General features: G+C 44.9%; 1 protein-coding gene across 3 annotated transcripts in view; it reads left to right on the forward strand.

The window, feature by feature from the left end:
• The window catches only part of MTHFD1L (methylenetetrahydrofolate dehydrogenase (NADP+ dependent) 1 like), a 1,409,858-nt gene that overhangs the window by 49,335 nt on the left and 1,334,388 nt on the right, over positions 1 to 26,135 (forward strand). For all 3 annotated transcript variants that reach the window (XM_085612491.1, XM_085612490.1, XM_085612492.1), the window contains exon 2: positions 19,751 to 19,835. In XM_085612491.1, coding sequence (XP_085468617.1) covers positions 19,751 to 19,835 — 85 coding nt within the window. The remainder of the gene's footprint in view (positions 1 to 19,750; positions 19,836 to 26,135) is intronic.

A 26,135-nucleotide genomic window follows, 5' to 3' on the forward strand; every position in this document is an offset into this window, starting at 1 on the left:
TTTGTGTTTCTATATACGACGCCTCTGTTAGGTGTTGCAGATAGGCTGTGACCAACCCTGCTTAGGAGTCTATGTGGCAGACCGGGGTTGCTAAACCAATATTGTCGGGCCTGAAGTCTTTTACAGCTGCTGTCCAAATGCCCTAGCAACTGTGGCTTTGCAAACTGGACCAAGTACGACCCTTTACGCACTTGAGACTCCGTAGTAATGAGGGGAAGCAGTCACAGGCTTCTCAGGGAGGTTAGTGTGGGGTACTCTAGTTCAGTAATCAACAACTACCCCCCAGCAGCGCAATGAGATTAACGTCCAGCCGTGCTTCTCTTTGTGTAAAAGACAAGTAGTTTATTACACAGAAAACATGGGGCCAGATGTACGATCCTAAATTGCGATCGCAAACGGGCAATCGGCCTGTTTGCGACCGCAAATTAAGGCATGGCCATGTACAAACCTCATTTTGAGAATCAGTCAATTTTACCGATTTTTATTAAAATGAGGTTTGCGACTTGGTATTAGGAAGGGGCGTGCCAAGTGTGTCCCTTCCTAATAGCGACTCGCATTTGTATGTATAAAAGTTTTGCGACAGCAATTGCGGTTGCAAAACACTCGCAATTTACCACCTACGTCAAGTGGTAGTAAATCTTTCGCAACCGGGAAGGGGTCCCCAGGGGAACCCTTCCCCATTGGGAATTTGTCCAAAAATATTTTTTAAGAGCAGGCAGTGGTCCAGGGCCCTTAAAACATGAAACTGAAAAGTTTATTTTTGTAATTTTTTCTAAGCATCCCGTTTTCCTTTAAGGAAAACGGGCTGCATTTAAAAAAACAAACAAAAAAAAAAGCAATTTTTAAAAGCAGTCAGACATGGGGGTCTGCTGACCCCAGCAGACCACCATCCCCGAGTGCTAGCCATTCCTAATGGGGTTGCAAATTGTGCCTGCCTCATTAATATTAATGAGGCAAGCAATTTGCGACCCCATTAGCAATCGCAAACAGTGTCTAAGACTCTGTTGTACATCCCAATTTGCAAGTAGCAAATTGCAAGTCGCAAATTGGTGGGTCGTACATCTGGCTCTTATGTTCTTCTACACATTCAATATTGCAAGGATACCCGATTTACGAATGAGCCGTTTTCTAGGAGTATTTTCCAGCTAGCTTACCTACCCATCCACCTGTCCCTTGTGTGTGGTTCTCCCAACATATCCAGAGTTTGAGATGCTGTCTACAGGTGAAGCGGCCCCACCCCACAAATTTGGTCTTCGCTTTCGGTGTCTGTAGTGCTAAAGGCCCTCCCCTTGTTTTGAAACCACATGATGACCTTTGATTACCATTATTTCAATTGACTTTTGGTGTTTTACTTTATCCTAGCTTGAATGTACGACAACATGTTTCCAGCATGTGCCCTTTGCCCTTGAAGATTTCTTTTTTGTGTCTGTAGTTTTGGAGTGGGAGCTTTCACAGAGTAGAACAGCCTTGCCAGAAACAACGTGTGGGATGTGCATTTGGAAGCCTGAGAGAGAGATTTGGAATGTACTTCTTGGTCTCTGAGTGCAGTGTTCTATGAAGTGGTGCTGAAATGTGCATTATGTTGTACATTGGGAAGTATTATGAAGTTCTTACTATTGGCTTTGACATGCCCTCCTGCCATCTTGAATTCTGACGCTGTCCAGCTTGAGCTTTGCGCACAGGCAGGCCCCCAGATTACTCAAGTTGTTTAGGCTATTCACTTTCAAGGTTGTTTGTAGCTGTACTTTTGGAGATTGACTGTACTGCTAGAGACCTTTGTAAGCTTCATTAAGATAAAGGCTGGAGCATGTGAGTGCAGAAGGAACACAAGAACTCTTTTGCCTTTGGAATGCTTGCATGGAAAGTGGCCAACTCCAGTAAGTTTCCTTGGCGCAGAGGAGGTCCTCTCGGAATATTTTAGTGTGCTTTGAGATTATAAAGCTGGGGTTTGTTGACTTGGAGACTGGGATTTGTTTGGCCTGAATGACGGACAAGTCTACAGTGCAGCAGCTCCCAGTTTGCTGAGTCTCTTGACTCCAGTCTGTGACTCCTCCAGTCTAGAGTGGGCCAAGATGAAGTTTACAGCCAGTGATGGTATTTATTTTTGATTATTGACATTATGATGCGAGTCTGTGTGCACGTTCAAGTCTTCAGTGGTTGTAATCATCTGATGTATTTAGTGTATATATCTTTCTGATTTCTTGCAGCGGATGTCCAGTATCATCTGCTTGTATTTAACTCCATATTATAGCAGTTCATTTGCCTACTTATAAGTGTGATATTATAGCTTGTATGTGTGTGTGTGTGTGTGTGTGTGTGTGTGTGTATATGTATGTATATGTATGTGTGTGTATATATATCTATCTATCCACACAATGGATGGATGACAACTGGGAAAGTCTTTTTGATAGTGTTGCACAAATAAAACCCCATGCCTTATTCTCAAAAGTCTTTTGATGCGTCTCATTTTATAAAAGTGAGATCCCTTTCCTGGTGGTGGTGTTTTATTGCTTCGTCCTGTTTGAACCTTTGAGTGGAAGGGCGGTATTTTCTATTTGGGAGGGCTAAGCAATGCCTTGTCTCAGGCCTAGACTATTTTAGTCTCAAATCCAGCTTGTAGCAGCAGTGCTGGCCCCTGTTCAGGCCTCCTGTGGCAGCAGAAACTCACCGGTAGCAGGTAACTTCAGGTTGCACATGGCAGTCTTCATGGCAGCATGACTGAGCAGCATGTTTCAGCTGAGACTTTTGTCGGTGAGCATCTTTAAGGCGACTGGCAGTAGATCTCTGTTTATGGCCTGGTTTTCTCCAGTAATACTTGGCCCTTCTTCTGCCACACAATGACAAAACACACGCAGTTGATCGCTCTAGGCGCTATCTTCATCATGCAGTGCCTCTGGCGATGACCTTAATTCGTCACAAGGCACCCCATGAACACTTCTTCGATCACTTGGTCTTCAGCAGTGGGCCAGACCCAACAGCACTCTTTGGCACTGCCGCGGTCACGCAATCCCCTTGAGGGGCACCCGGGCTACCAGCAGGCGCTTATCCCGGCTCTGTCAGGCCTACTGCTTGGGCACACAGCTCCAGGTGTGTGGTAGCCACGATGGGGATAAAAACCGAAGATCTCACTGCCCAGTTTGACGATTTCAGGACTCTTTCAGCGCAGTTGCTTACGGAGTCTCTGTTGGACGGACCCAATGCTGGGGTCAGTTACGTCCATCCATTCCACTATATGCTCCTCCTGCAGGGTTGTTTCTTTCCTTTCTCACGGGCAGGATAGCTAGGCACTCTGGACACTCCAGTAATTCCACCTCCTACTTGATCTCCAGACTGTTTCCTTGCCTCTCTGGAATTGGCCGTCAGAGAGACACTAACTCTTGGCTGCTTATTAGTCACTGAATACTCAGCGGAGTAACCCCTCCTTGTTGAAAAAGACCACAGCAACAAGCCTTGATGGTTCTTGAGCTCCTATCTTCATACTGACTTCCCAGATAGACAATGTGTATTCCAGAGCTGTTGCCCTTTAACTGGTTTGCTTTGTTTCTCCTTTCATGTATCCTGGCCAGGTCACCTTCCACTCCTGGCCTTAGACTGCAGTGCAACTTTGCCCAGCAGTACCGTTTCCAGCCAAAGTGCCACTGAAGTACAAAGAGGTGTGAGCTAACTGCACCCAGCTAGTTATGACCTCTCCTCACAGAGATTAGTAAATACCCTTCAAAGCACTCCTTTCCCTAACATACTGAAGGCCTCGCCCTCCACCTCCTGCCATCTACCAAACAGCAGGTGCAGTCTAAAACTAATAATTGTGATGCATTTAAAGAGTCGTGAGAGGGATATTCCTGGTCCATTGTTTTAAGCCCAAAACCCATAATACAACTTGAATAGAATAGATTCGAGAAGTAGCTAGCAAGTCTGGAGGCTGAACAAAAAGGGCTGGGATCCCGTAAAGTGTTTAGAAATATCAAAGTCTGAGAGTCCAGCTAAACACTGTCCCCACTAATAAGGCAGAAAGTTCCCTTTTTCAATTGAAAAAGGAGCTTGTTTGATAATGGCAATAATTCTAGCCTTCTTGCACATGCACCTAAAGGTAGAGGGAGCAGCACCAGTGTGCCAGATAATTTATTGTATTTGGGACGTAAATGCTAATTGTAATGTCTAACATTAGGATTTGTTTTTCAAACTATTTGGAACAAGTTTGTCCTAATGGTTTCCTAACCAACTGTCACAGGACAAATCGGGTAACAAACTGGTATAATCTATATAAGCCTTACTGAAGTGACCACAATCCAGACATATAGGAGAGGAAGTCAACTTTATTACCGCTCATCACAACAGCTTCCAGGGAGTGACTCTCATATTCAAGCATAGACATTCCATCACCAAGGAGATGACCGAACACACCGAGAGCAATTACATCACAACTATAGATATTACAATATCTCCCTTCTTTACAAAAACACAATAATAGAAAATGAAAGAAAGACAAAAAGTAGCTTTAAAAATAAAACTAGATACAATAAATAACATGAAAATAAAAACAAATGACGACATGAAACCATAAAAGAATACCGAAGAAAAGTTTCATTACCATTAAAACTAAGATAACAAATACATTCTATAAGTCTATACGTTTGGGAACAAATCTCATCCGGGTGCTCCTCCTCACCAATGAGGTAGACTTATCTTGTGATGCATTATCACAAGGTGAACTTCTTCCACTCAATCCGTTCTTCCTAACCTCAGATGAAAATTTATTAGGAGAAGCAACAGCATTATCTTTCAAACCCATTTGATGCATAACTTTGTCAGGAATTTTATAAATCCGAGCTACATTCCACCAATTCTTACCATCAACTCTCACAGCATATCGCGAAACCAGGTCAACACACATTGGTTTACTAAATTTAGATAAACCCTTGGGTACATTATGTGGAATCTTTATCTTGACCCAATCTCCCACCTTGATTTTGTGAGACCACTCTTCTTTATGATACCTCTGTCTTGAAAGACTAGTAGAGCTATCGTTAGCATTGATTTTGTTGAGTACATGAGAATGCACCTTTACCTCAACTTTCTCTACAGAAGAAGAGGAAACTGATCTTGACAATAGTCCCCACTCCTTCATCCAGGCTGGACACATGTTAAACGTTGCAGCTCTCCCTCTCAGTAACTCAAAAGGACTTTTCCCAAATTCAATACCGGGTGTGGTGCGATGAGCCCACAACATACTCTGCACAGCTCCTCTAATGTCTATGTTACCAGCTACAGCCCATTGCACACAATCAACCAAAATACGATTCATGCGCTCAATAAAACCATTTCCTTGTGGGTGATAAAGAGCTACACGCCGATGGAAAAATGCCAGATTGATTCAAAAATGTACACATTTCTTTGGATACGAACTGTACCCAATTGTCTGACACTAATTCCTTAGGGAAACCTTCCCTTGCAAACAAACTCTCCAAAAATTTGATAACCTCATTTGTATTAGGTTCCGTCAAAAAACAAACCTCCCACCATTTGCTGTAATAATCGGCAATTACCAAAGCAAATCTATATTTATTTGGTAAAGCATTAAATGGACCAATGAAATCTAAAGCTAGTTTCATCCAAGGACCTGAAGGTAGGTCAACTTTCACCTTGGGAGGAGTGACAGTCTTGATTACTTTATCACTGGAACAGCACGTAAAACAATTTTCAACCATATTCTCTATATGACGATCCATTGAAGGCCACCAATAAATTGAAAGAATTCTGCGCTTGGTACATGTTTGCCCCAAGTGACCTTCATGTCCTGCTATAATTATACGATCTCTCAAACTAGCTGGGGAAACAAATTAATCACCCCGTAAAATCATCTCCCCCTCTTCTAGAGAGAGTTCATCAGCCACTTTTGAAAAAGGTTGCAGTTCGCTATCCAGGTGTTTTTCCTTTGGCCAACCCTGAATAATGCATCTTTTTACTTCCTTGAGGACAGAATCAGACTTCAACGCATCAAACCATTCTTCCTCCTTGAAACACCCCTCTTTGCATACATCAATGCTCGCAATTAAGCATTCCTCATCTTCATCTGGTAAACACTCACCCTGCACCACCGGCAATGGCAACCTGGAGAGAAAATCAGGTCTGATGTTTTTCCCTCCAGGAATATGTTCCACTGCAAAATTGTATTGAAGTTTAGAACTCAATCTCGCGATCCTAGGAGTATGATCTTTCACTAAAACCCCATTGAGAATGGGAATTAGAGGTTTGTGATCAGTCAACAATTTAAAAGATCTTCCCCAAAGAAAACTCTTAAACCTCTCAACAGCCCAACAACAAGCTAAGAGTTCCCTTTCGATGACAGAATAATTTTTCTCACTAGGACGTAATGATCTAGAGATGAATCCAACAGTGAGTTCCTTTCCAGCTTTCGTTTGGGTCAACATGCCCCCTAGACCATCAAGACTAGCGTCAACAGATACAACTGATTCTAAAGAAGGGTCATAAGGAGTCAAAATGTTACACTGCCCAAGATCCTCCTTGATTTGATCAAAATCTGTTTGACACCTGTGATCCCACAGAAAAACAGTGCCTCTCTTCAACAGTTCACGTAAATGAACAGTCTTAGCCGAAAAATTGGAAATAAATTTAGAATAAAATTCACACATGCCAAGAAACGAAGACACCTGCTCCTTGGTTTTGGGAGAAGGAACTTTAACAATCGCCTCAATCAAGCCAACTCTGGGAAGAATGCCCTCACCAGATATGCAGGGTCCTAGATAATCGATAGACTTAACACCAAAAACACATTTGCTCAAATTGGCCACTATACCTTTCTCTTGTAGCCTGTTTAACACTTCCATCAAACTCTTGTCATGCGACGACCTGCAAACTCCAGCTATTAAAATGTCATCTTGGAATACAACAGTATTATGCACTCCCATCAGAACTTGTTCCATCACACGTTGAAACACGGAAGCAGCAGAGGCCAGACCAAACGGCATTCGTTTGAATTGGAAAGTTCCAGATGGTGACACAAAAGCTGTCAAGTGTTTTGAGGACATATCTAATTCAACTTGATGATATGCAGAGGATAAATCTAGCTTTGAAAACCATTCAAAACCCTGAAACTTCGAGACTGTCATCAATGCGGGGTAGTGGGTGGGAATCCACCCATATGTTCTTATTAAGACTGCGTAAGTCAATGCAGACTCTGAGATTCCCATTTTTTTTCCGTGCGACGACCAAGGGACTTAACCAGAGAGATGATTTAATAGGCTCAATCACACCAGATTCACACATCTTTTCTAGCTCTTTCGTTAAGTCATCCCTAACACTCAAAGGAACATTACGCAGTTTGTGTTTGCTAGGAATTGCTCCTTCTTTTACCTTGATAAGATGTTTAAAACCATTGATCAGACCTAAAGAGTCACAGAGAACTTTTGGGAATTTACTTCCCCAGATTGAAGGATTAGCACAACATGTTGATTCATTGACAATAGACACTGGATCTTTTGTACCAGGTCTAAGGGTCATTCTGAATAGACCTTGATGGTACCACCCCAGGACGTTTAACCCTTTAATAGCGACATAGATTTTCCCAGTGATAGTTTTCTCTTCAAACACTAATGTGCTTTCGAAAAAACCCTTCAACTGAATCTTCCTTCCTTCATAAGATACGGGGCTTCTATCAGGAGGTTCAAGATGTTTGTCACCCCACACAGATTCAAACAAGTCTTCAGTAATCATTGTCATGCGTGCTCCTGAATCAACTAGTAATTTCAAACTTTTTCCATCCACTGATGTCAACAATCGGGTCTGGACATTCCTCACAGTCATCCTTAACTACTAACATTAAGTCGCTCATGGAACTTACGACTTCTGTGTCACTCTCCAATTTGTTACTCTCCTCCCACACAGCACTGATATTCCTCCTGGCCATACACACTTTTGAAAAATGACCTTGTTTACCACAATTTCTACAGGAAGCATTACGAGCTGGACAAACTCGTGAATTCGGAAAGTGGGAAGGATAACCACACTTTGAACAGACATTCTTCTTTTGAAAATGCATTTGTTTTTTATCTTGTCTTGCTGCGGGCACTTTCCCTTTACTATCATTACTATTTCTCTCAGGGACACTACTCTTTTCTCCCACAACTTTCCCTTCATTAACAACACCAATCGTAGATTTGTCTGACCTTAGTTCATTTGAAGAAGTTTGTGACAACTCAATGCTCTTAACAATGGACACAGTTTCTTCAAGTGAAGGATTTTTTAACGTCAGTAATTTCTGTTGCACTTTTTTGTCTCCACATCGTACTACGATTTGATCTCTGATGAGTTGAGACGTAAAATTCTCAAACTCACATTCAGATGCCAATATACGTAGAGAAGCGACATATGACACAATACTCTCAGACGTTTGTTGCTCCCTTGTAAAAAAAACTTATGCCTGGCTACTACTAAACTCTTTTCCACATCAAATTGTTTTTCTAACATTTGTATGGCTTCATCAAAATCATTTAATGGTTCAACACCCTCAACTTGTTCAGGTAAAGGTAAATGTTTCAAAACCGCTTGACCTTCAAAACCCAAGTTGTGTTCAAGAATAAATCTCTTACGTTCGGCACTAAATCTAAGGCCCCCTATGGCTCCTAGATACTTCGTAAATGCCCTGTACCATACTTTCCACTCTACTGGTGGGTCTCCCGGAAGCTGTAGGAAAGGGGAAGGTGCCTGTACATTCTGCATGTTAAAAACAAAATATTATAAGTGACCACTATACAGAAATACACCTAAAATACTCCCTCACACAGCGAATATTCTTCTTTTGCTCTGAGAACAAAGCTGATATAACACTATACTAATTTTCCATAAAAACTAGCACTACATTCTGCATGTTAAAACCAAATTCTACAAGGGACACTATGCAGAAAAACACCTAATGTACTCCCTCACACAGCGAAAATTCTTCTTTTGCTTGGAGAACAAAACTGATATATAGTACAAAACACATTTTTTTTTTTTTTTTTAAACTAGCTCTACATTTGACATATTCATCATCATTTTCTCTCTCTTTTAAAAATAATCATGTATAAGCACAGTGAAAAATGCGAGATATAGCTCTAACAATAAAAAGAGATCTTCACTTTTTCATTTCAAAAGAAACCACAAGATGGCAGTAGCGCGCTGTCTGTGTAATGTCATCTGTAGCAATGTAGAAAAAATCGTAGCTCCAACGCTTGAATATAACTCTGTAAACTCCGTGTAGAATGTACAGTACCTTGGCCCAGGGAAAATATCTGTGATAAGACTGCCTTTCCCCGGGGAAAATATCCGTCGATACAGCTGCTTAAATACCTCTCAGTAGTCTTGTGAGGAAATGCTCCGATGTGACTGCCACTTTCGCATGCGCACCGATCTCACAGGCAACGAACGTCGTGACGTGAAGAGAATGCTATTTCTCTGATGTTTGTGGAATTCAGCCAACAGGAGAATGCACGATGAACGTGGACGCGTCACAACAAACACGCACACCACGTCATCATTTCTCAACTCGGCATGAATGGGTGAAGATTAACGGTCTCCTCCAACCCTGCGCACATCCAAACGTAAAGCCAATCACCCGACAGTGAGCAGATCAGTCACCGCAGAAGCAAAGGTAGGATTACATTAATTTTCTTACGTTTTGCTCGCTTCAATAGTCGTATGACTTCTGAGGGTTTGAACTTTGGTATTTCTTGCATCCTTCCCCCTTCTTTAACCGTTTGACATTAGACGCTTGAAACTTCGTTTTTTCTTGCAAAGTGGAGTAGCACAAATTAGTAAGCTGTCTTCACACCAGGTAGCTGCTAGCCGAGACCGATTGTCCCATCGGCATCACGGAGATATCTTTGATAGACAAAAAAGTTGCCTTCACATCGTTAAAAAAACACAGCTGTCAGTTTTAAAATCTGCACACGTGGGAATAAAGATGAGCGGTACGTCCCAATCTCGTTGCCAATTGAGGTGACCACAATCCAGACATATAGGAGAGGAAGTCAACTTTATTACCGCTCATCACAACAGCTTCCAGGGAGTGACTCTCATATTCAAGCATAGACATTCCATCACCAAAGAGATGACAGAACACACAGAGAGCAATTACATCACAACTATAGATATTACACTTACTTCCCTGAATTACCCTGGACTCTTTGGTTCTCAAAAATGTCTTGGGTTAGTGGATGCTGGCCGACTTCATGGCCAATTGCAGAAGCATCTCCCGGGTGAAGTCCACATGGATTTTGCATGGTTGTAGCTTTAGTCCTTTTCTTTCCAGTATAATAGGCCCACCCAACATTTTGGTTACTGTTTCTATTATGAAAAGTGGGGGAGCACTAGTATTGATGGATTTGCATATTTCAGTGTTTTCAGCTGAATACATTATGTAAAGTTATCTTTTTTTGTGGTATAGTTTAATGTTTCCAGAGCATTATGGATACAAAAATTAAGAATTATTAGAAATCGAATATGCTACACCACTTCCTCTGGATCTCTTGATTTCAAAACTCTTTAGAGTTGCTGCTGTTCGTTGAGTATCAGCTACAGCAGTTATTGAATATGCGAAACGCAAATTCACTGGCTTCACATGGTTGTGTTTTTGTCCTTTTCTTGTTCTATTTTATAAGCTCACCCAATGCCAGATACATTTTTAGGTCTCGCTGAGCCCAGCGCATGCGCTGGCTCGGAGAGACATTTTGTAAGTGGGATTTTCAAAGTGCTGCTGGCTGGCCTAATGCTTGCGTTCACGCGATCGTGCAGCCGGCCGCCAGCAGCACTTTGAAAACTCGTGCGTCATCGCGATCACTTTCGCTTTCAGAGCGATCGCGATCACGCACGCGCACACACACAACTCCCGCTTCTCCCCCTCCCCCACCACATATTGCGTCTCCGGCCGCTCGCGCGCGGCCAATGCTGGTTTATTTACATGTTAAACCGGATATGGACTCGGCGCTTAGTAGCAGCCTGGAATCAGCCCTCCTGCTCTGCTGCCATGGTGAGGTACTCACCGCGGGTGTAGAGAACAATGAGATGCCGGTGCTTGGCATGTGCACGCTTATTGAGCATAAGGAGAGCAGTGAAAAAAATGCTGCACTTGGGCGGCTTGCTGCACAAATTCTTTTCGCTCTCATAGTCCTCAAGCTCGACCGACTCCCCGGGCATCGCTCCCAGTCCCAGCTGCACGAAAACAGCTTGTGTCTGTGCTTCTAGGCTGTCTGTCTAGGGCGTGAGACCCATTTCATTGCAAACAATTCTTTTAGTTTGCCGCTGCTCGTCACGCTGCAATAATTATATTGGTGCCTTCTCAATCATGCGCAGTGGCATTCACTGGAAGTGAGAGAGACGGGTCGCACAGTCATGGTAGGGGCAGGATGATGAGAAGATCCTTACAAAATGATCTGAAAACCTCTGTTGCGTCATGCAGGTCTTGTTGCGGCTGACAGGTCTGTGTAAACATTAGGATAGTAATATAATGAGCGTTTAATTTAGCAGCCTGATGTTGAAAACAACGTGTGATCCTGCTGTGCTCAACTCAGCTAATGGCCTGCTTCGAATGGTTTCCCAGCCTAACAAGTCGCGATTCGCGTGCCCTGTGTGGTTAGAGTGGGCATTACCGGTGCCATCAATTAAAATCACTTTGCTGCTCTCTGTCGGCCCACCAGCTGCTGCACCAGCCTGCGGCCATCACGTTTTCACTACATCCTTCCTATCCGAGCTAAGCGAGTTTAAGAGTAAATATCCCTTGTGCTGCTTGCTGAAGATGGTCTTTGAAGGGTGGTCACTTGGGTGTTTTATCTGTATATGCAGTAAACGAGTTTCATTTGTGTTAAGCACAGATATGTTGGACCCATTTCATTTGTGTGTGCTTTGTGTGTTACCATATGAAATACACACATGTCCCTTGTGTGCGTTATCTACACGTCTGGTTTTTAATACAACTGCCCGTGCTAATTAGTTCCTTTGCTATTTGAAGGACTTGTAGCCTGACTACAATTCCCAGAATGCACCTTTCCTGTCCCAGCCCGCTTGACCTGTTTGGCACAGGCCGACCTTGAGCCTACCCCCAAAGCCAGCTGACAGCTCAGACAGGACTTCACCATTCCTGAGCGGAAGGAAAAGGATACTTCTGTGCTGACACCCTGGCAGTCTCAAGGCAGGTTAGCTACGTTGCACCCAGTACAGAAGCGCCGCACTTCTTAACACAATGCCAGGTGAGTTCGGGACACACTTTGAATCTCATCTATATTGCATTTATTTAGGCTACTCTGCTACTCTACGAGGGAGCTGTTTTACATACATGAAACACCAATGCTCTAGGGCATTCCAATCTAAAGAAACGTGAATCTACATATCCGCTCCCCCCAAAAAATTGACTCCTCAAGTGATTGAGATTATTGTGACACCATGGTTAGTTTCATGGCATATTATGGGAAGTGATGGCTTGTTATGAGGAAGGAAGGCAGCCAGACACACAGTAATTCACAGCCCTCCTTCTGTCACTCTTAGCTTGTTTCATACTTGAGGGACGTATTTTGAAAAGTGGTGGTGGTCAAGTCAGGCACTTTGTTTTGTTATTAGAAAGTTGGTGAAATCCACACTTGTAGAATACTCTCCTGGGCACAGTGTGCAAGGCTGCTTATAAACAGTCAGGATATCAAAAGAATGGTCGCAGTAGCATCAAATAACCTAAACAGCATTCACAAAACCAATTTTAAAGTTAAACTTCAAGAAATGCAATTTATTTTCAAAGCAGATATGCAATACATTTCTGGCAACGCAGTTGCTCTTTCATTTGAGAACGATTCTAATTATTGAACAGGTGCTCTAGTGAATGGGAGGAAAAAGGATGGTGTGTTGTTGGTCAAAGTGAAACCATGGGGGAATTGGACAAGGGAGAGGTAGTGTCATATATATCCATCAAATTCACAGAGTGAGACCAATCCGGCCTAACATCGGTCAGTTGTTCCAATGATATCACATAGCAGTACATTGACCTTTCTGAGCTAATAGTAGTCAACGTTTCGACCCCTGAGTGTTCAAGGCAATTCCAGCCTTAGGTTGGGGTCTTCATCAGGACTATATGGACAGGGAGCAACTAATTGTCTAACCAGCGTGTGACTTTGGGATTGATGGCCAAACATGCACGTACGTGCTGGGGATCTGGCAGGCGACGGGTGGCGCTAGCCACGCTGCGACGGCCTAGAGCCGAGGGAGGGCTTGCTGTGCCCGACTTCGAATGGTATTATTTGGCTGCCCAGATGCAATGGCTCACGCAGGCAGTAGCGAGGGAGTTTAGGGGCCCCGAAGACCCACGGGGCAGGGTGATCCCGCGACACGTCCTTTCTTTTATTGTCTTCCAGCAGCGGCTGGAGCTGTCGCAACTGACGCTTGAGGAACGAACGCTCCGGTTGTGTTGGAACCGCAGCCTGCGGACGGCCGGCACTGTTCACCCCTACGCCCCGGAGATCCCTTTAGGGATGTGCACGGCCCTCCCTCACGGCGGAGATTGGTCGGGGCTGGCTCAGTGGGAAGACCTAGGGATACAGATGGTGGGGGACTTATACCTCAACGGAGTGCTTCAGCCATTCCAGGTACTGCAGGACTCCTTCGGGATCCCGAGGGGAGACTATCTACTCCACGCAGCCCTGGTGGCAGCTCTACAAAAACACTGGAATTCGGGACTCTCTGAACCGCAGACCGCTGCCGGCTGTCAGTATGTGGTCATGGCGGCGGGCACAATCAAGGCCATTACCTGCCTATATCGGAGAATGGCGACGGAACATCTAGCCCCTTTGAGTGCACTGAAGGTTAAATGGGAACGGGACGTCGGGTAGCCCATTCCAGACTTGACGTGGCCCACATTGCAGAGACGGGCCTGGAAGAGCACGCGTAACGCCAGGTTTCAATTGGTGCAATACTTCATCTTGCATAGGGCATATCTGACGCCAGCTAAACTATTTCAATGTTTTGGGGGTCCCACTCCGCAGTGCCCTCGCTGTGGGGAGGAGGGAGCTGACTTTAAGCACATGTTCTGGTCCTGTGGCGTTCTGAGCTGCTACTGGGGGGAGGTCATTGATTGCTTGACCCAGGTGACGGGGCGGGAACTGGGGGTGGAAATGGGAGTTTGTTTGCTGCTATGGTTTCCCCACACACCGCGCACGAAAGTCATGAGCAAGTTTTGGGACTTAGGGCTGGTAATGGCTAAAAGAGAAATTACCCTGCACTGGAAAACGAGAACTGGTCCCAGCTTTGCGAGGTGGAGAGCTGCCTTTACAAAATGGGCGGGTAGCGAGAGTACGCTTCGGTTGCAGTTAGCGCTGCGGAGCAACGATGACAAGGCGTTAGCCGTGGCACATGCCTGGGAGGCACTAGTGGCTGACCTCCGGGGGTGGGGCACAGATGCGGAGGAGGGTGCTGAAGCGCTGGAGCCACAGGCAGCGGCGTAGCGGCGGAGAGGCAGCTGATGGATCACGCTTGAGGGTGGGGGGGCTTCCTTCTCTGCTCTGCTTGGCACCTGACCATGGGGGTGGGGAATGGCCCACGGCCGCGCCAACGGCTAACTACGCGATCGAATTATCCCGGTACCTGTGACTCTGGTACACTGACATGTGGGTGGGGGGAGGGATTGTCTGCATTGGGAAATGTTGGGGACAGTGCGCTGATAGTTGAAAGTGGTCTCTACTGTATTATGCACTGGTGTTTATTACTGGAAGAAGACCGCGGATATGCTGATCACTACATTTGGCAACTGTACCTGTGTTATATAATAAAAATTGTTTTTGCAAACATGCACGTACGTGCTTAGTCAAAGAACTGTGGGTCAAAATGATCCTACGAAGTCACCAGGTACGATTATCTTGGAAAACATCCTTCCGGCTCAGATTCAACTGGCAGACTAACAGTCAGGAGGCATGATTGTATTTTATTTAATATTGGGCCTTAATGCTACCATTTACACCCTTGCATAGCGGTGCTGCCTTTTTAGTTTCACTTGTATTTTAATTGCAGAATGTTTTTTTTTTTTTTTATTGCAAGGTCTTTTTGTGTTTGTGTATTTATAATGTTTTAATTCTGTGGTGTGTACTATTGCAACACCCCTCCCCACAGGACCAGACCCCACCAAACAGGATGGTAATGGAAACATACTAAATATATCTGGTAGTAGTCAGGGCTCGTCAGGCCTTATATGCCACTGGGTATTTCTCCACAGCCCTGCTATCTGAGGGGAGGAGCTGGGGCTGGAATAGAATAAGCTGCCTTTGAAGGAGTCTGTGGTGACTGCACAGGAGAGAAAGCAGGTAATAGTGGGGGGAACGAGTGTCACAGATATATTTGAACCAACTTCCTCAGCCAATACCCTGCCAGCACAATAAGTAAAGTTACAGCACCTGAGCTGGGCTCTGCATTGCAGTCACTGTCTGCAGTCTGCTCAAAGTTGAGGTCCGCACCAGTAAGCCCGGTTCAGGCTGCATTATGGGGCCATCGCTCACATCCCAGTGCCCTTCTATTTCTGGTGGTTTGCATCAGTTTTAAGATGTTCTTGGAGTTTCTCGTTGCTCAAATGGTCATAATTTCTGCGATTTATAAATTTCCATCATCTCCATTGTTAGTTTGCTCCTGAGAAAGTGTGACTCAGTCGTTGAATGTCACTCATCATAATTACACTGAAATTATGAGAAATGTCTCACATAAGCAATCTGAAACCTTGGCAGCTATGCGTTGGGGGGCATAAGCAGTGTGCCCATGCAAATTATTGTATTTCACTATCACATAATACGATGATGTGAACATAATTGTTTGGGCAAGTGCATAGTGCAATCCTTAACAGTGTGCCACATTTGACTGCATTTCACGCACCTAGCCCCGAGATAGTGAGTGTGCACAGGAGAGCCTGCAAGATACACCGAATTGCGGCCTTTGGCGGTTGCTCATGCAAAGCCTCCAATGTCGAGTTTGCGCTATGTAAACCTGCAAAAACAAATTTGATGCCTTCTGAGGATGAAACACACCTCGGGCTGTCTATATTCTAATGCAGTTTGCAAGAGGTGGCATAGAACCTGGCTGCATTCAGAAGAGAATCAAAATGTCCAGCTTTTACAGTGCAGTCTGCGAGCTCTTACAGGCACAACAGACCTCTCCGCTCCAGCCTCAGTCTCCAGGAAACGCAATGCCTTTGCGCCCAATTCTTCTGCCTGACAGGAACTGCAATCCAATAGGTCTCGCATTTACGCGAGTTTGAGCAATTGGCATTGTAAATAACAATGCATTTTATTTATGTTTTGGTTTTTAAAACCTAAATAAAAGTCATTGTCATTTACAATGCCAATAGCTTAAACTCTATAAATGCGAGACCTATTGCATTGCAAATGCTTGTTTTTGTTTTGTTATCCGATTTAAAACTGAAGGTACATCACTACAGCCCAATGGCAAGCTGTCATACTTGGTTCTTCACCCATGAATGCAGTTTGTTTTTTAACTCTGCTGCAGATTGGCCCCTCACAAATGTAGTCTCATTTTGACAGTTTGTGTGTCTGTAGATGAGTCCGTCAGAAGCATACATATCCCAGGTGTTGAGTCTCAGTACACAGGTCTGTTACATTCTCTAGTTATTGTCCATAAACCCTTGTAAGAGAGGTAAATGTCAAACCTGCTTCACAGGGGATTTGAAGTGCAGGGGGTGACTTTAAGCCAGAGAGATCAATCAATCAGGAGTTTGTATAATGCGGCTACTCACCCGTGTTAGTAGGTGAGTGTTTGCCTCTTTGACTTTGGCTGGGAAGAGGAGGAGGTAGATAGGTCTGAAGTTCTTGAGGTAAGTCGGATCAGCGGTTTAGATGGAGCAGATAAGTGTGGCGAAGCTTGAGGGCGATGAAGGTGGCTGCTCTATTGAAGATGTGATATGGGCAAGGATCCAATGGAGCTCCAGAGTGGATTCTCTTCATGGTCTTGAGTGTGTCGTGTCTGGTGAGTGGAGTCCAGTTGAACAGGATCTGTTGGGGTGCAGCATGGTTGCGTGCGGTGGTGACGGCCATTTTGGCAGAGTCTTGGTTCTCGAAGCTGTCGTAGATCTGCCTGATCTTGGGGTGGAAGAAGGTGCAGAGTTTGTTGCAGAGTTCTTTGGAGTATGGGACGTCTGTGGTCTTGCAGTTGGGCCTGGCGAACTCCTTGACCATGGCAAAGAGTTCTTTGCTGTTGTGTGCGTTGGTTTTGATTCTGTCTTGGAGGGCTGTTTTCTTTGTGGTTTTGAGGAGGAGGTGGTGTGCGTGTACGGCTGTTTTAAAAGTTGCATGGCTTTCTGGGGTTTTGTTGTTCTTCCATCTCTTCTCGAGCCGTCTGCAGGTGCATCTGGATTCGTGGAGGGCAGGAATGAACCGGCTGGCTTTCTTGGAGGTTTGCTTGCCGGGTGCCTTCTTGAGGGGTGCTAGAGTGTCTGCACAGTTGGAGATCCATTGGTGTAGGTTGCGTGCTGAGGTGTTGGCATCTGCTGATGTCGGCATTGTGGTAGTGCTGAGGAAGGCGGTGAGATGTTCTTCGGTGGCCTAGTTTCAGCTACAACTGGGGGGCGGTGAGGGCAGTGGGAGTGGTGAAGGCGAAATGTACTCAGTGGTGGTTGGTCCGGAGGAGTTTGGTGGTATGGCTGGAGGTGATGTTTCTGCTGGTGGAGGTGGAAGTTGAGGTTACCTAGTAGGATGTAATCGAATGCGAGAGCCTGGGGTGTGATGAAGTTTACGATGGTGTGAAGGGCGAGTGGGGGCTGGGAGGCCTGCAGACGAGGGTGCCGTGGAGGGTCGTGTTGGGGTTAGTCTGGATCTGGAAATGGTGTTCCATGGTTACATTGGGCCATTCAAGTGAGTGGTCAGGCGGAGGGTTTTCTTGTGGACGATGGCGATTCCTCCTCCTGGTTGGTTGACGTGGTCCTTGCAGGTGATTTTGTAGCTGTTGTAGATGGCGGTGGCGATGTCTGGATCAGAGCAGGGGTTGGTCCAGGTTTCCGTGAGGAAGGCTATGTTGGGAGAGGTGGCGTCGAGGAGGTCCCAGATTTCTGTGGCAGGTATGTTTATGGAGGGGGCACGTGTTGAGGGTGTGAAATGTACACCTTATGCCAAGAAGCCCGGTTTCCCGCTCCATTTCTGTTGTTCACTTGACCAATAATCAAGTGTGGTGTCAAGGGGATAACCTTCTTCTCATTACTCCCCGTTTCCAATGATTCCCTTCTCAAAAGACCTCCTTCTCTGGGATGGAGCAGAACCATGCTCCCTGACCAGGAATGCATTCGGAGGGTATTTTTGTCTCCAGAACAGACAGCCGCTTGAGGGTCTCAGTCCTGCTGTATTTACCTAGGGGGGAGTCCTCTTATAGATGGCTACCCTCGAGTCTTTCTTATCCAACGGTGTCTCTCCCTCTGTAGCCATACCTGCAATGCTTTGGTGTTAACCCCTTTTATGACTCAAATACATAGCAAAAATACTCTGCTGCCTGCCTAGTGGACCATCCACTCCCACTGGACGAGGGGTTGGTGAAGCCAAAGATTTGTTTATTTAACACCTACCACTCCTCAGGAAGGCAAACTATTAACAACATGACGTTTATTAAGAATGGATTGACCGTGAGGTGACCACTCAGAACTGCACATCTACCCCATCCATCACAATGATATTAGTTTTATTCTGGCATACTGCTTTTTCCTATGCATCTTTATGGCATTTTTTTATTAATTCCTATCTGAGCCACACCTGTGGGCAATTGGGGACTTGCCTTAATGAGAGGCAGGGTGTGCGCTCGCTGCTGATAAGTAAATCTCCTAGTCCCTAGCTGGGAATGTGCTGTGGCTTGGTTTTGCTTATTCTTTATGGTCAAGGTTACTATGTTAGGTATTTTAGGGTACCACAGGGATTCTCACTGGCACTCTTCACCACTTCTGTACCCTTTCTTCGAATTTCCTTCCTCCCTAAGGTGATAAAGGTGTTTTGTGGGAACTTGTGCAGCTCCTGTAGGAGACCCCTTCCGTGTTTTAGCAGGCTCAGGTTTATTTGGTTTCGCAGCGTCTTCCTAGTGGCCCCTGTGAGGTTCTGCAGTTCCCTGGTTCCATTCTGAGGCTATGCCTCTCCCTTCCTCAATGAGGGCCAGGCAGTAAGTGCAGTTGTTTCTCCATCTGGATTGTTCCTGTGACAAGGCTACTTGCTTTGTGCTGCAACGGTGCGCTTCAACTCTGGTCTCTCTTCTTGGGCTTTTAGTGCCATTTCTCATAGCAGTGCGTGATCAGGGGAGCAGCACGTTATCGGGGGCTGCTTGCTGACTCCCGAGCTGCCTTTTTGGGTGCTGGACTTCACTTGGGTGTTCATCTGGAAATCTGGATACCTTCTTCAGGATACTGTAGGCTGCCCCTGTCCTCAGGCTGCCAGTGCGTGCTGTATCTAGAGCCACATTGGATAGTTTGCTTTGGCACTTTGTGAGTTTTTGTGAGGAGGTTTACTTACCCTATAAATATTTTGTTCTTAATTAGAGTAGCAGCTATGTTGTCAATACTACTTTTGCTAGCAATATAGGACTGCCTTGCATGGGTTCTCTTGAGATTAACTGTTTATGGCCTTACCGTGGAGTTTGAAATTAAGGTGGTCTTTAAACGCCTTTTACTAATTATTTTTTAACGTTTTCAGAAACTTGTGGTTGCATAATTAATATATTCATGCTGGCAATATGTGCAAATGTTATTTTTCCGCAGAGACATAGTTGAACGTTCCAAGAACTTGTTGAGCTCCCTGCAGAGAGAACACACCACATTCAAGCCTGTGCTGGCCATTGTGCAGGTAAGTGAAAGAACCTGTTTCCTTATATGATGAGTAAAAAGCCCAAGTCTGACAGTTTAACATTGCTATTCCTTTTACTTTTGGAAATATTTGTATTGTTTCATGATGAAATGTGACAAAACCCGTCAAACTCCTATGTTCATTTTAAAGAAGAGAAATAGTTTACATTCAACATTTGGGAGAAGCTGCATATGTTATTGGGAACAACTGGGTCTCAACTGTGGGGCTTTAGGTTGTTTGCCTCTAATTTCCTGAGTTGGGTCCTAGTATGAATCTATAAATTGGGCAAAGTGCAAACTCTTCCACACTTGACTCAGTGGCATCGATGGAGGTAGCGTGGGTTGTGCTGGAGTGCAGCAATCAACAATTCAATAAAGGAATGTGCAACTCGGTGCTTATCTTTACAAGAAGTAAAAATACTATATTATTCAATAGAATGCTATACTACACACTAATATCAACAGAAAACAATTTAGTGTCTCTGGGTGCTATTCAGGTGAGTGCTGTGCCTCTTCCTGCTTCTTCCCCTGATCTCTCCTGGCTCCAGGCGCTCTCCCGGTGTCCCTCTCCCTTCTGCGGGAGTGTGAATATAACTCAGGTGCATATTAGTCACTCCCAATAATGTGTTCACACAGTCTCAGTTCAAGTGGAATTTGTGCTAATATGTTAGCCTTGCCTTCATGCTTGCCTGTGCACCCTGTGCTGGGGAGGCTTCATTCCATTGAGTAGCTTTTCTCTGATGTCTCATTTGCTTGGGCTGCACATAGCAGTGGGCCAGTGCCGGGTCCTTCGGTGACCGCAGTACTGGCATGGCACTTTACTGACAGGACCAACAGGGAGTGTGTCTGACTTTGGGTCTTGACACTCAGCACACAGGCTGGCAGGTCCACGTTAGGGCCTCCTATAAGCCAGGCACCAGTTTAACTAATGTAGCCTACTCTGGCTCATCACGGTTTTGTGAGCTGTTGCCCTGCAAGTGCTGGCACAATGGCCAACTGCAGCCCCAACATAGGCGTAGTCCTACTGTTGCGGACATGCTCTGGCCAATTGTCTCTGGGTAATTTTGGCCCCTTACAGGCTGTTCCAACACTTGGCATTTGCGAATACTCACAGGCTGATCCACGCCAGAATCTTAGCACCGACTGGATTTCAGCAATTGCGGTCAGGGAATCTAGATTCCCGCCTGGAACTTTGTGGAGAAAATGCTGGACCACTGGCACTCTAGACCAATAGCTCACACTCAACAATCCTCTTGTGTGTGTACCCTCGAGACACTGGAGATGTCCTGCACCTTGCTAGACACGCACTCCTTTCTAAAGAGGAAGGCAGTCTTCTAGATGCGTTAGGGCCAGTATAGTGCACATCCAGCAAGAGATCCAAAATTCAGGTGAAGTCTGGGAGAATGGAGGTCGGGCAGATACCAACCCTGGTTACAGAGGTGTTCTACCAGTACTCTGCAGAGCACTTGCTTCCTTGGTCATAGAGGACTTGGAACTGGATCACAAAGTGGGAAGTGGGTTTCAGCTTTTTAACACAGCTGTCAGACAGGGAATATGTATCCACTTTCTGAAACTTTAGAAGCCGTTTAGGGTTGTCCTCCTATAAAGTGCCCTTTCTAAGCTGTTCTCCAGGCAGAGCCTTTGTGTAGAGTGATGCTTCTCACAGCAGTGTAGTCTCTACCCTAGAGTACCTATAACAGAGGGTCAAAAAGGTAGAATGTGAGCCACACACTTAAATTATCTGGGAACACAACCTCACCTCCATCTTGCGCAAAGCCAGACCAGGGGTATACAAAATGGATCCCCCGGGCTTACCCGAACACACCATGCAGGCTACAAGCATAACCCACACACTGGATGTTAGCAGAAGGAACTGGATAAGTTATAGAAACAGAACTTGAAAGGATTTGGTCAACTGACCTCCACTTCATGGACTCCGATAAAAAGGTCTGATCGCACTTTAAATTCTCAAAATATGGTATGCTGCCCCCACTGTTCTATAGGCTAAACCCATGTCAAGGACAGTAGCAGTCTACAATCAGTAAATAAGGCTATTCTTGGTGCACTACTTCAGGTCACAACACAAGTACAGGACATCCTCATGGCAGGGACTAGTCGAGGTATGTGCACACTCACTAGATCAATATTTTGCCAGGGCCAAAAGCCAAAATTCGGTATACCAGACACTGTCAGGCACTCTGGGCAAGGAACACATCTGTACACCATAGAAGAGACACTTTCAACCCAGCGCTAGTTTACTTTGTAATTAAAGAACTACAAATCCCCCGGTGCGAATGCATAATCTTCTAATAATGTGGGTAACTGGTTATGTATGCATGTGAAGTACTTGGTGGTAGAGTTACATAATTTCCACAAATGGATTACATGAAATTAAAGAAATCGAATAACACTATATCGGTATAAATGCTGTACATAGTACTATCATGCCGCCACATAAAATGAAGTAAACAGTTGACACAACTATATTTTTATAATACCAATTTATGATCATTCTTTAATCTGTTATTTATAAAATCTGTACCTACTTACAAACACGTGGTAGCGGCTCAGCTTTTCAAGAAATACAAGAGCTCAGAGTTGAGACTATTAGTGTTTTGTCTCTAATTTAGCTATCTTGTGTTCAAGCTGTCATCTTAATTTGCAATCCACCTATTCATTACTATTCTGCTTGCAAATTTCACCTTTGAATAATCAAAGTTGTGTTACTGCTTGTAGTGTAATGTAATCTTCTGGGATATTTTCCCTTTCCTCTCCTTATAGTACCAAAGTGTTCCAAACGCCTGACTCGGTTGTCACATGAAAGTTCTGACACAAAGCAGGCTACAAGGTTATTGCAATGTAAACCACATAGGCTTACATTTGATATAAAACCCAATGTCTTGCTGTTATTACCAACAGTTTTGACACCGTTTTTAGGAACAAGGTTAATTGACCTATGTTACAGTCACAAGTAATAATATGCAACTTCAGACAGCCACGTTCTAGGGGCACTGCAGGATTTGCACGTGCTATTTGTTAGTTCATCCCTGTGAGAAATTGGGCTATTTGTTGAGTGAGGCAACAGCCCCAATCCGTGTCAGAGTGAGCTACATAAATCACTAAATTTGCCAGTGCTTAACCCTCTGGGAGCTTGGCACAAAAGCAGTTGGGCTTAATTAGAGGCATTGTGTAAAGTATTTATGCAGCACACAAACGGTAATAAAGTGAAAACACAACACAAGAAAAATCCCACGCCAATTTATATAGAGTACATTTTAATAAATCGACACCAAAACGTAAAAAATCCAATCAGTAGAACCGGAGTTATGAATTTTTAAAGTTTAAGCTAAAAACTAGCTCCAACTAGCTCCAACTGCGGACATCTAGTCATGCAAAACCAGGTTAATGTAGAAAAATGTGGCCGATCGCGATGGAGCGGGGGTCTGATTAAAAGAAGTGCATTGGGCCCGGTTGGTTCTTACCTTTCAACAAAAATTGTCTGACAAGTTTCAGCAGGACAAGGCTGCAGGCGGTGTCTGGAGAGGTGTCTTACAGCTACCACTGGACGAGGTATCTGTGAAGATTTGTATATTCGGATGACGTTTTTTTTTTTTTTTTGGATGTCGAAGATCCCCAGCGGGATGAAGGACTCGATGAGGCCTATATACAGGCACGGGGAGATTGAGTGATTTGCACAGAATCCCATTGTCGAGACTCAAACCTGGTTCCCTAGCTCCAAAGTCAGCAGCTCTGGCCTTAATGTCACAGCCTCTCCATGCTCAATGTTGTAGGTTGCTACACTTTGAAACCCTGATAACTGCAATGGGCATTTGTTCAAGAATAGAAACCGCATATTAAATATAGGAAAAATAAATTTTTTAATTTGTTTGTGCATAGCTTAAAGTAAAAAAAAAAAGCGCTGATTGACGCGGTCTGGCCACGTCCTATTGCGTTTTGTTTATTACTTTAAGCTGTGTAGCACAGCAGCTCGCACTGTTGTGTAACATTAAAAAAGACAATTGACAAAGTCAGTAGATTTTGCATAGCTGAAACCTTTTGACTTTGCCAAAGCTTATTAAACGTGGTAACACTGTCTGGGCATTGGTTGCACCTCATTGGTACCTGTTTAATACTCCAATATAGCAATAAACAACAGAAAGGTGACCAGTCCAGCTTTGCAAGGGCCTACCACTGCGTGGCAACACATTGTTGCATTTTTAGTAACTTTTGCACTATTTGAGCTAGAAACACATTTTTTTGTTATCTGCAGATTATGCAGCAGATTATGGAATATTCGACAAATGGGAAAATCTATAATTATGTGAAAATTGCAGCTTCAGCACAATTGCATCATTCCAGTGGCCTTGGTTATGGTGCAGCGTTTTGGGCAATTTCTGGTTTAGTTTTGTGCATATGCGCTCTTAGAGCTATGACATCTAATGTATTTTATAGGCTAAAAAAAAATCATTTCACAAGCCTCTGTCAGTCCTTACCTTCCATTCAGGCCTGGCCACTCCTCCTTCCTCGCCCTAAAAGTTTAGTGTGGGTCACAATTTATAAACATTTTCCTCAGGGGGGAATTGGAACAAATAAGTTTGAAGACCTCTGGCATAGAGATTGTGGTGACTCCTCAGGCAAACTGAAAGCCTTGACGGAATTGATACAGACAGAGCAATATCTCCGACATGACCGGTTAATACACACTATGTGTAAAAAGTGTGAGACCAACAATGATAGTCGCACAGTTTTGCAATTACTGTTCACATTTCGCAAGGGGTCTAACTAAGGGACCTAGTTCCGTTAGGAACTATCTTTTATGTCTGAGGTAAATGGTACTAACTTGGACCTCAAATGGGAGGGTGAACCGAGAAGGAAGCTAACTGAAGAAAGAGAAGGGAAGAAAACCCTGGGATATGACTGTAGATTTTTCCAAAATGGCTGCTTTAATTACATACAATTTAGGTATTTTCATAGAGCCTGCTTGACTCCAAAGAAAGACAATAAAATGCACGTCGTTCACCTCAAACTTTCCTAGGTGCACACAAGTTGAAGCTAGGTTCATCCACATGGTGTGGGAATGCAATCGGCTAAACCATTACGGAAGCTGCTATGGACTGCCTAGCATAGACCCCGGGGAGAACAGATTTATATGTTGGGGAACCATGCAATTGGATATGCCAACTGCATCAATGGACAAGCCCAAGAGCAGGGGAAACTGGGGAGTAAAGAAATAATTATAATTTAAAAAAAACTTACCTGTTCCAACGCTGCCGGCCACCTCTGTGCTCCTCTTCTCTCCTGATGGTGTCCCAGCAGTCCCTGGGACACCAGCACCGGCTCCCCACTGAATTCCGGCACTGCTCTCAATAGCATAAGAGCAGCGGCAGGATTGTTCTGAGCGGCTTGGTTTGCTCCTCAGACAGTGCCTGTGAGTCTGTGCTGTTTCTCAAACGCAGCTGTGCAACACAGCTGGGTTGGAGAAACGTAAGTGGGCATGGCGGTTTGGCCAGCCTAAGACAGCCAGCCAAACCGTAATGTGCACTTAGTGTGCACTTCTCCTCCTCTTCTGGCTGTGACGACAGCCAAGCCCTGCCCAGTCTTTGCTGGCTCTAGAGGGAAATGAGAAAAATAAAATGATGATAAAACCAATTTAATATTTTATTTTTCAACCAACACTCCTCACCCATTGCTGACCAAGAGTGTCAAATAGGGGAATTCAGTGTTTTTTTTAAGCAGACAAGCTGGCACCGTTATCAGTAAGGCACCAGATGGGTTTACTATTTATCATGGATTTCACATATAGTCAGTAGCGGCTGGCAGGGAACAAGGGTGGAGGGGTGGTGGGCAGGGAGATTTACAAAAAATACAACAAAACACTTACCTCCTTGCCACGTCTCTCCTTCGTCTCTCCTTCGTCGTCTCTCATCAGTCGTCTCTCCTCGTCTCTCCTCCTCAGTCCTCGTCTCTCCTCCTCCTCAGTCCTCGTCTCTCCTCCTCCTCAGTCCTCGTCTCTCCTCCTCCTCAGTCCTCGTCTCTCCTCCTCCTCAGTCCTCGTCTCTCCTCCTCCTCAGTCCTCGTCTCTCCTCCTCCTCAGTCCTCGTCTCTCCTCCTCCTCAGTCCTCGTCTCTCCTCCTCCTCAGTCCTCGTCTCTCCTCCTCCTCCTCAGTCCTCGTCTCCTCCTCCTCCTCAGTCCTCGTCTCCTCCTCCTCAGTCCTCGTCTCCTCCTCCTCAGTCCTCGTCTCCTCCTCCTCAGTCCTCGTCTCCTCCTCCTCAGTCCTCGTCTCCTCCTCCTCAGTCCTCG

This window comes from Triturus cristatus, chromosome 6 (genome assembly GCF_964204655.1).
Source record: "Triturus cristatus chromosome 6, aTriCri1.1, whole genome shotgun sequence".
Lineage (NCBI taxonomy): Eukaryota > Metazoa > Chordata > Amphibia > Caudata > Salamandridae > Triturus > Triturus cristatus.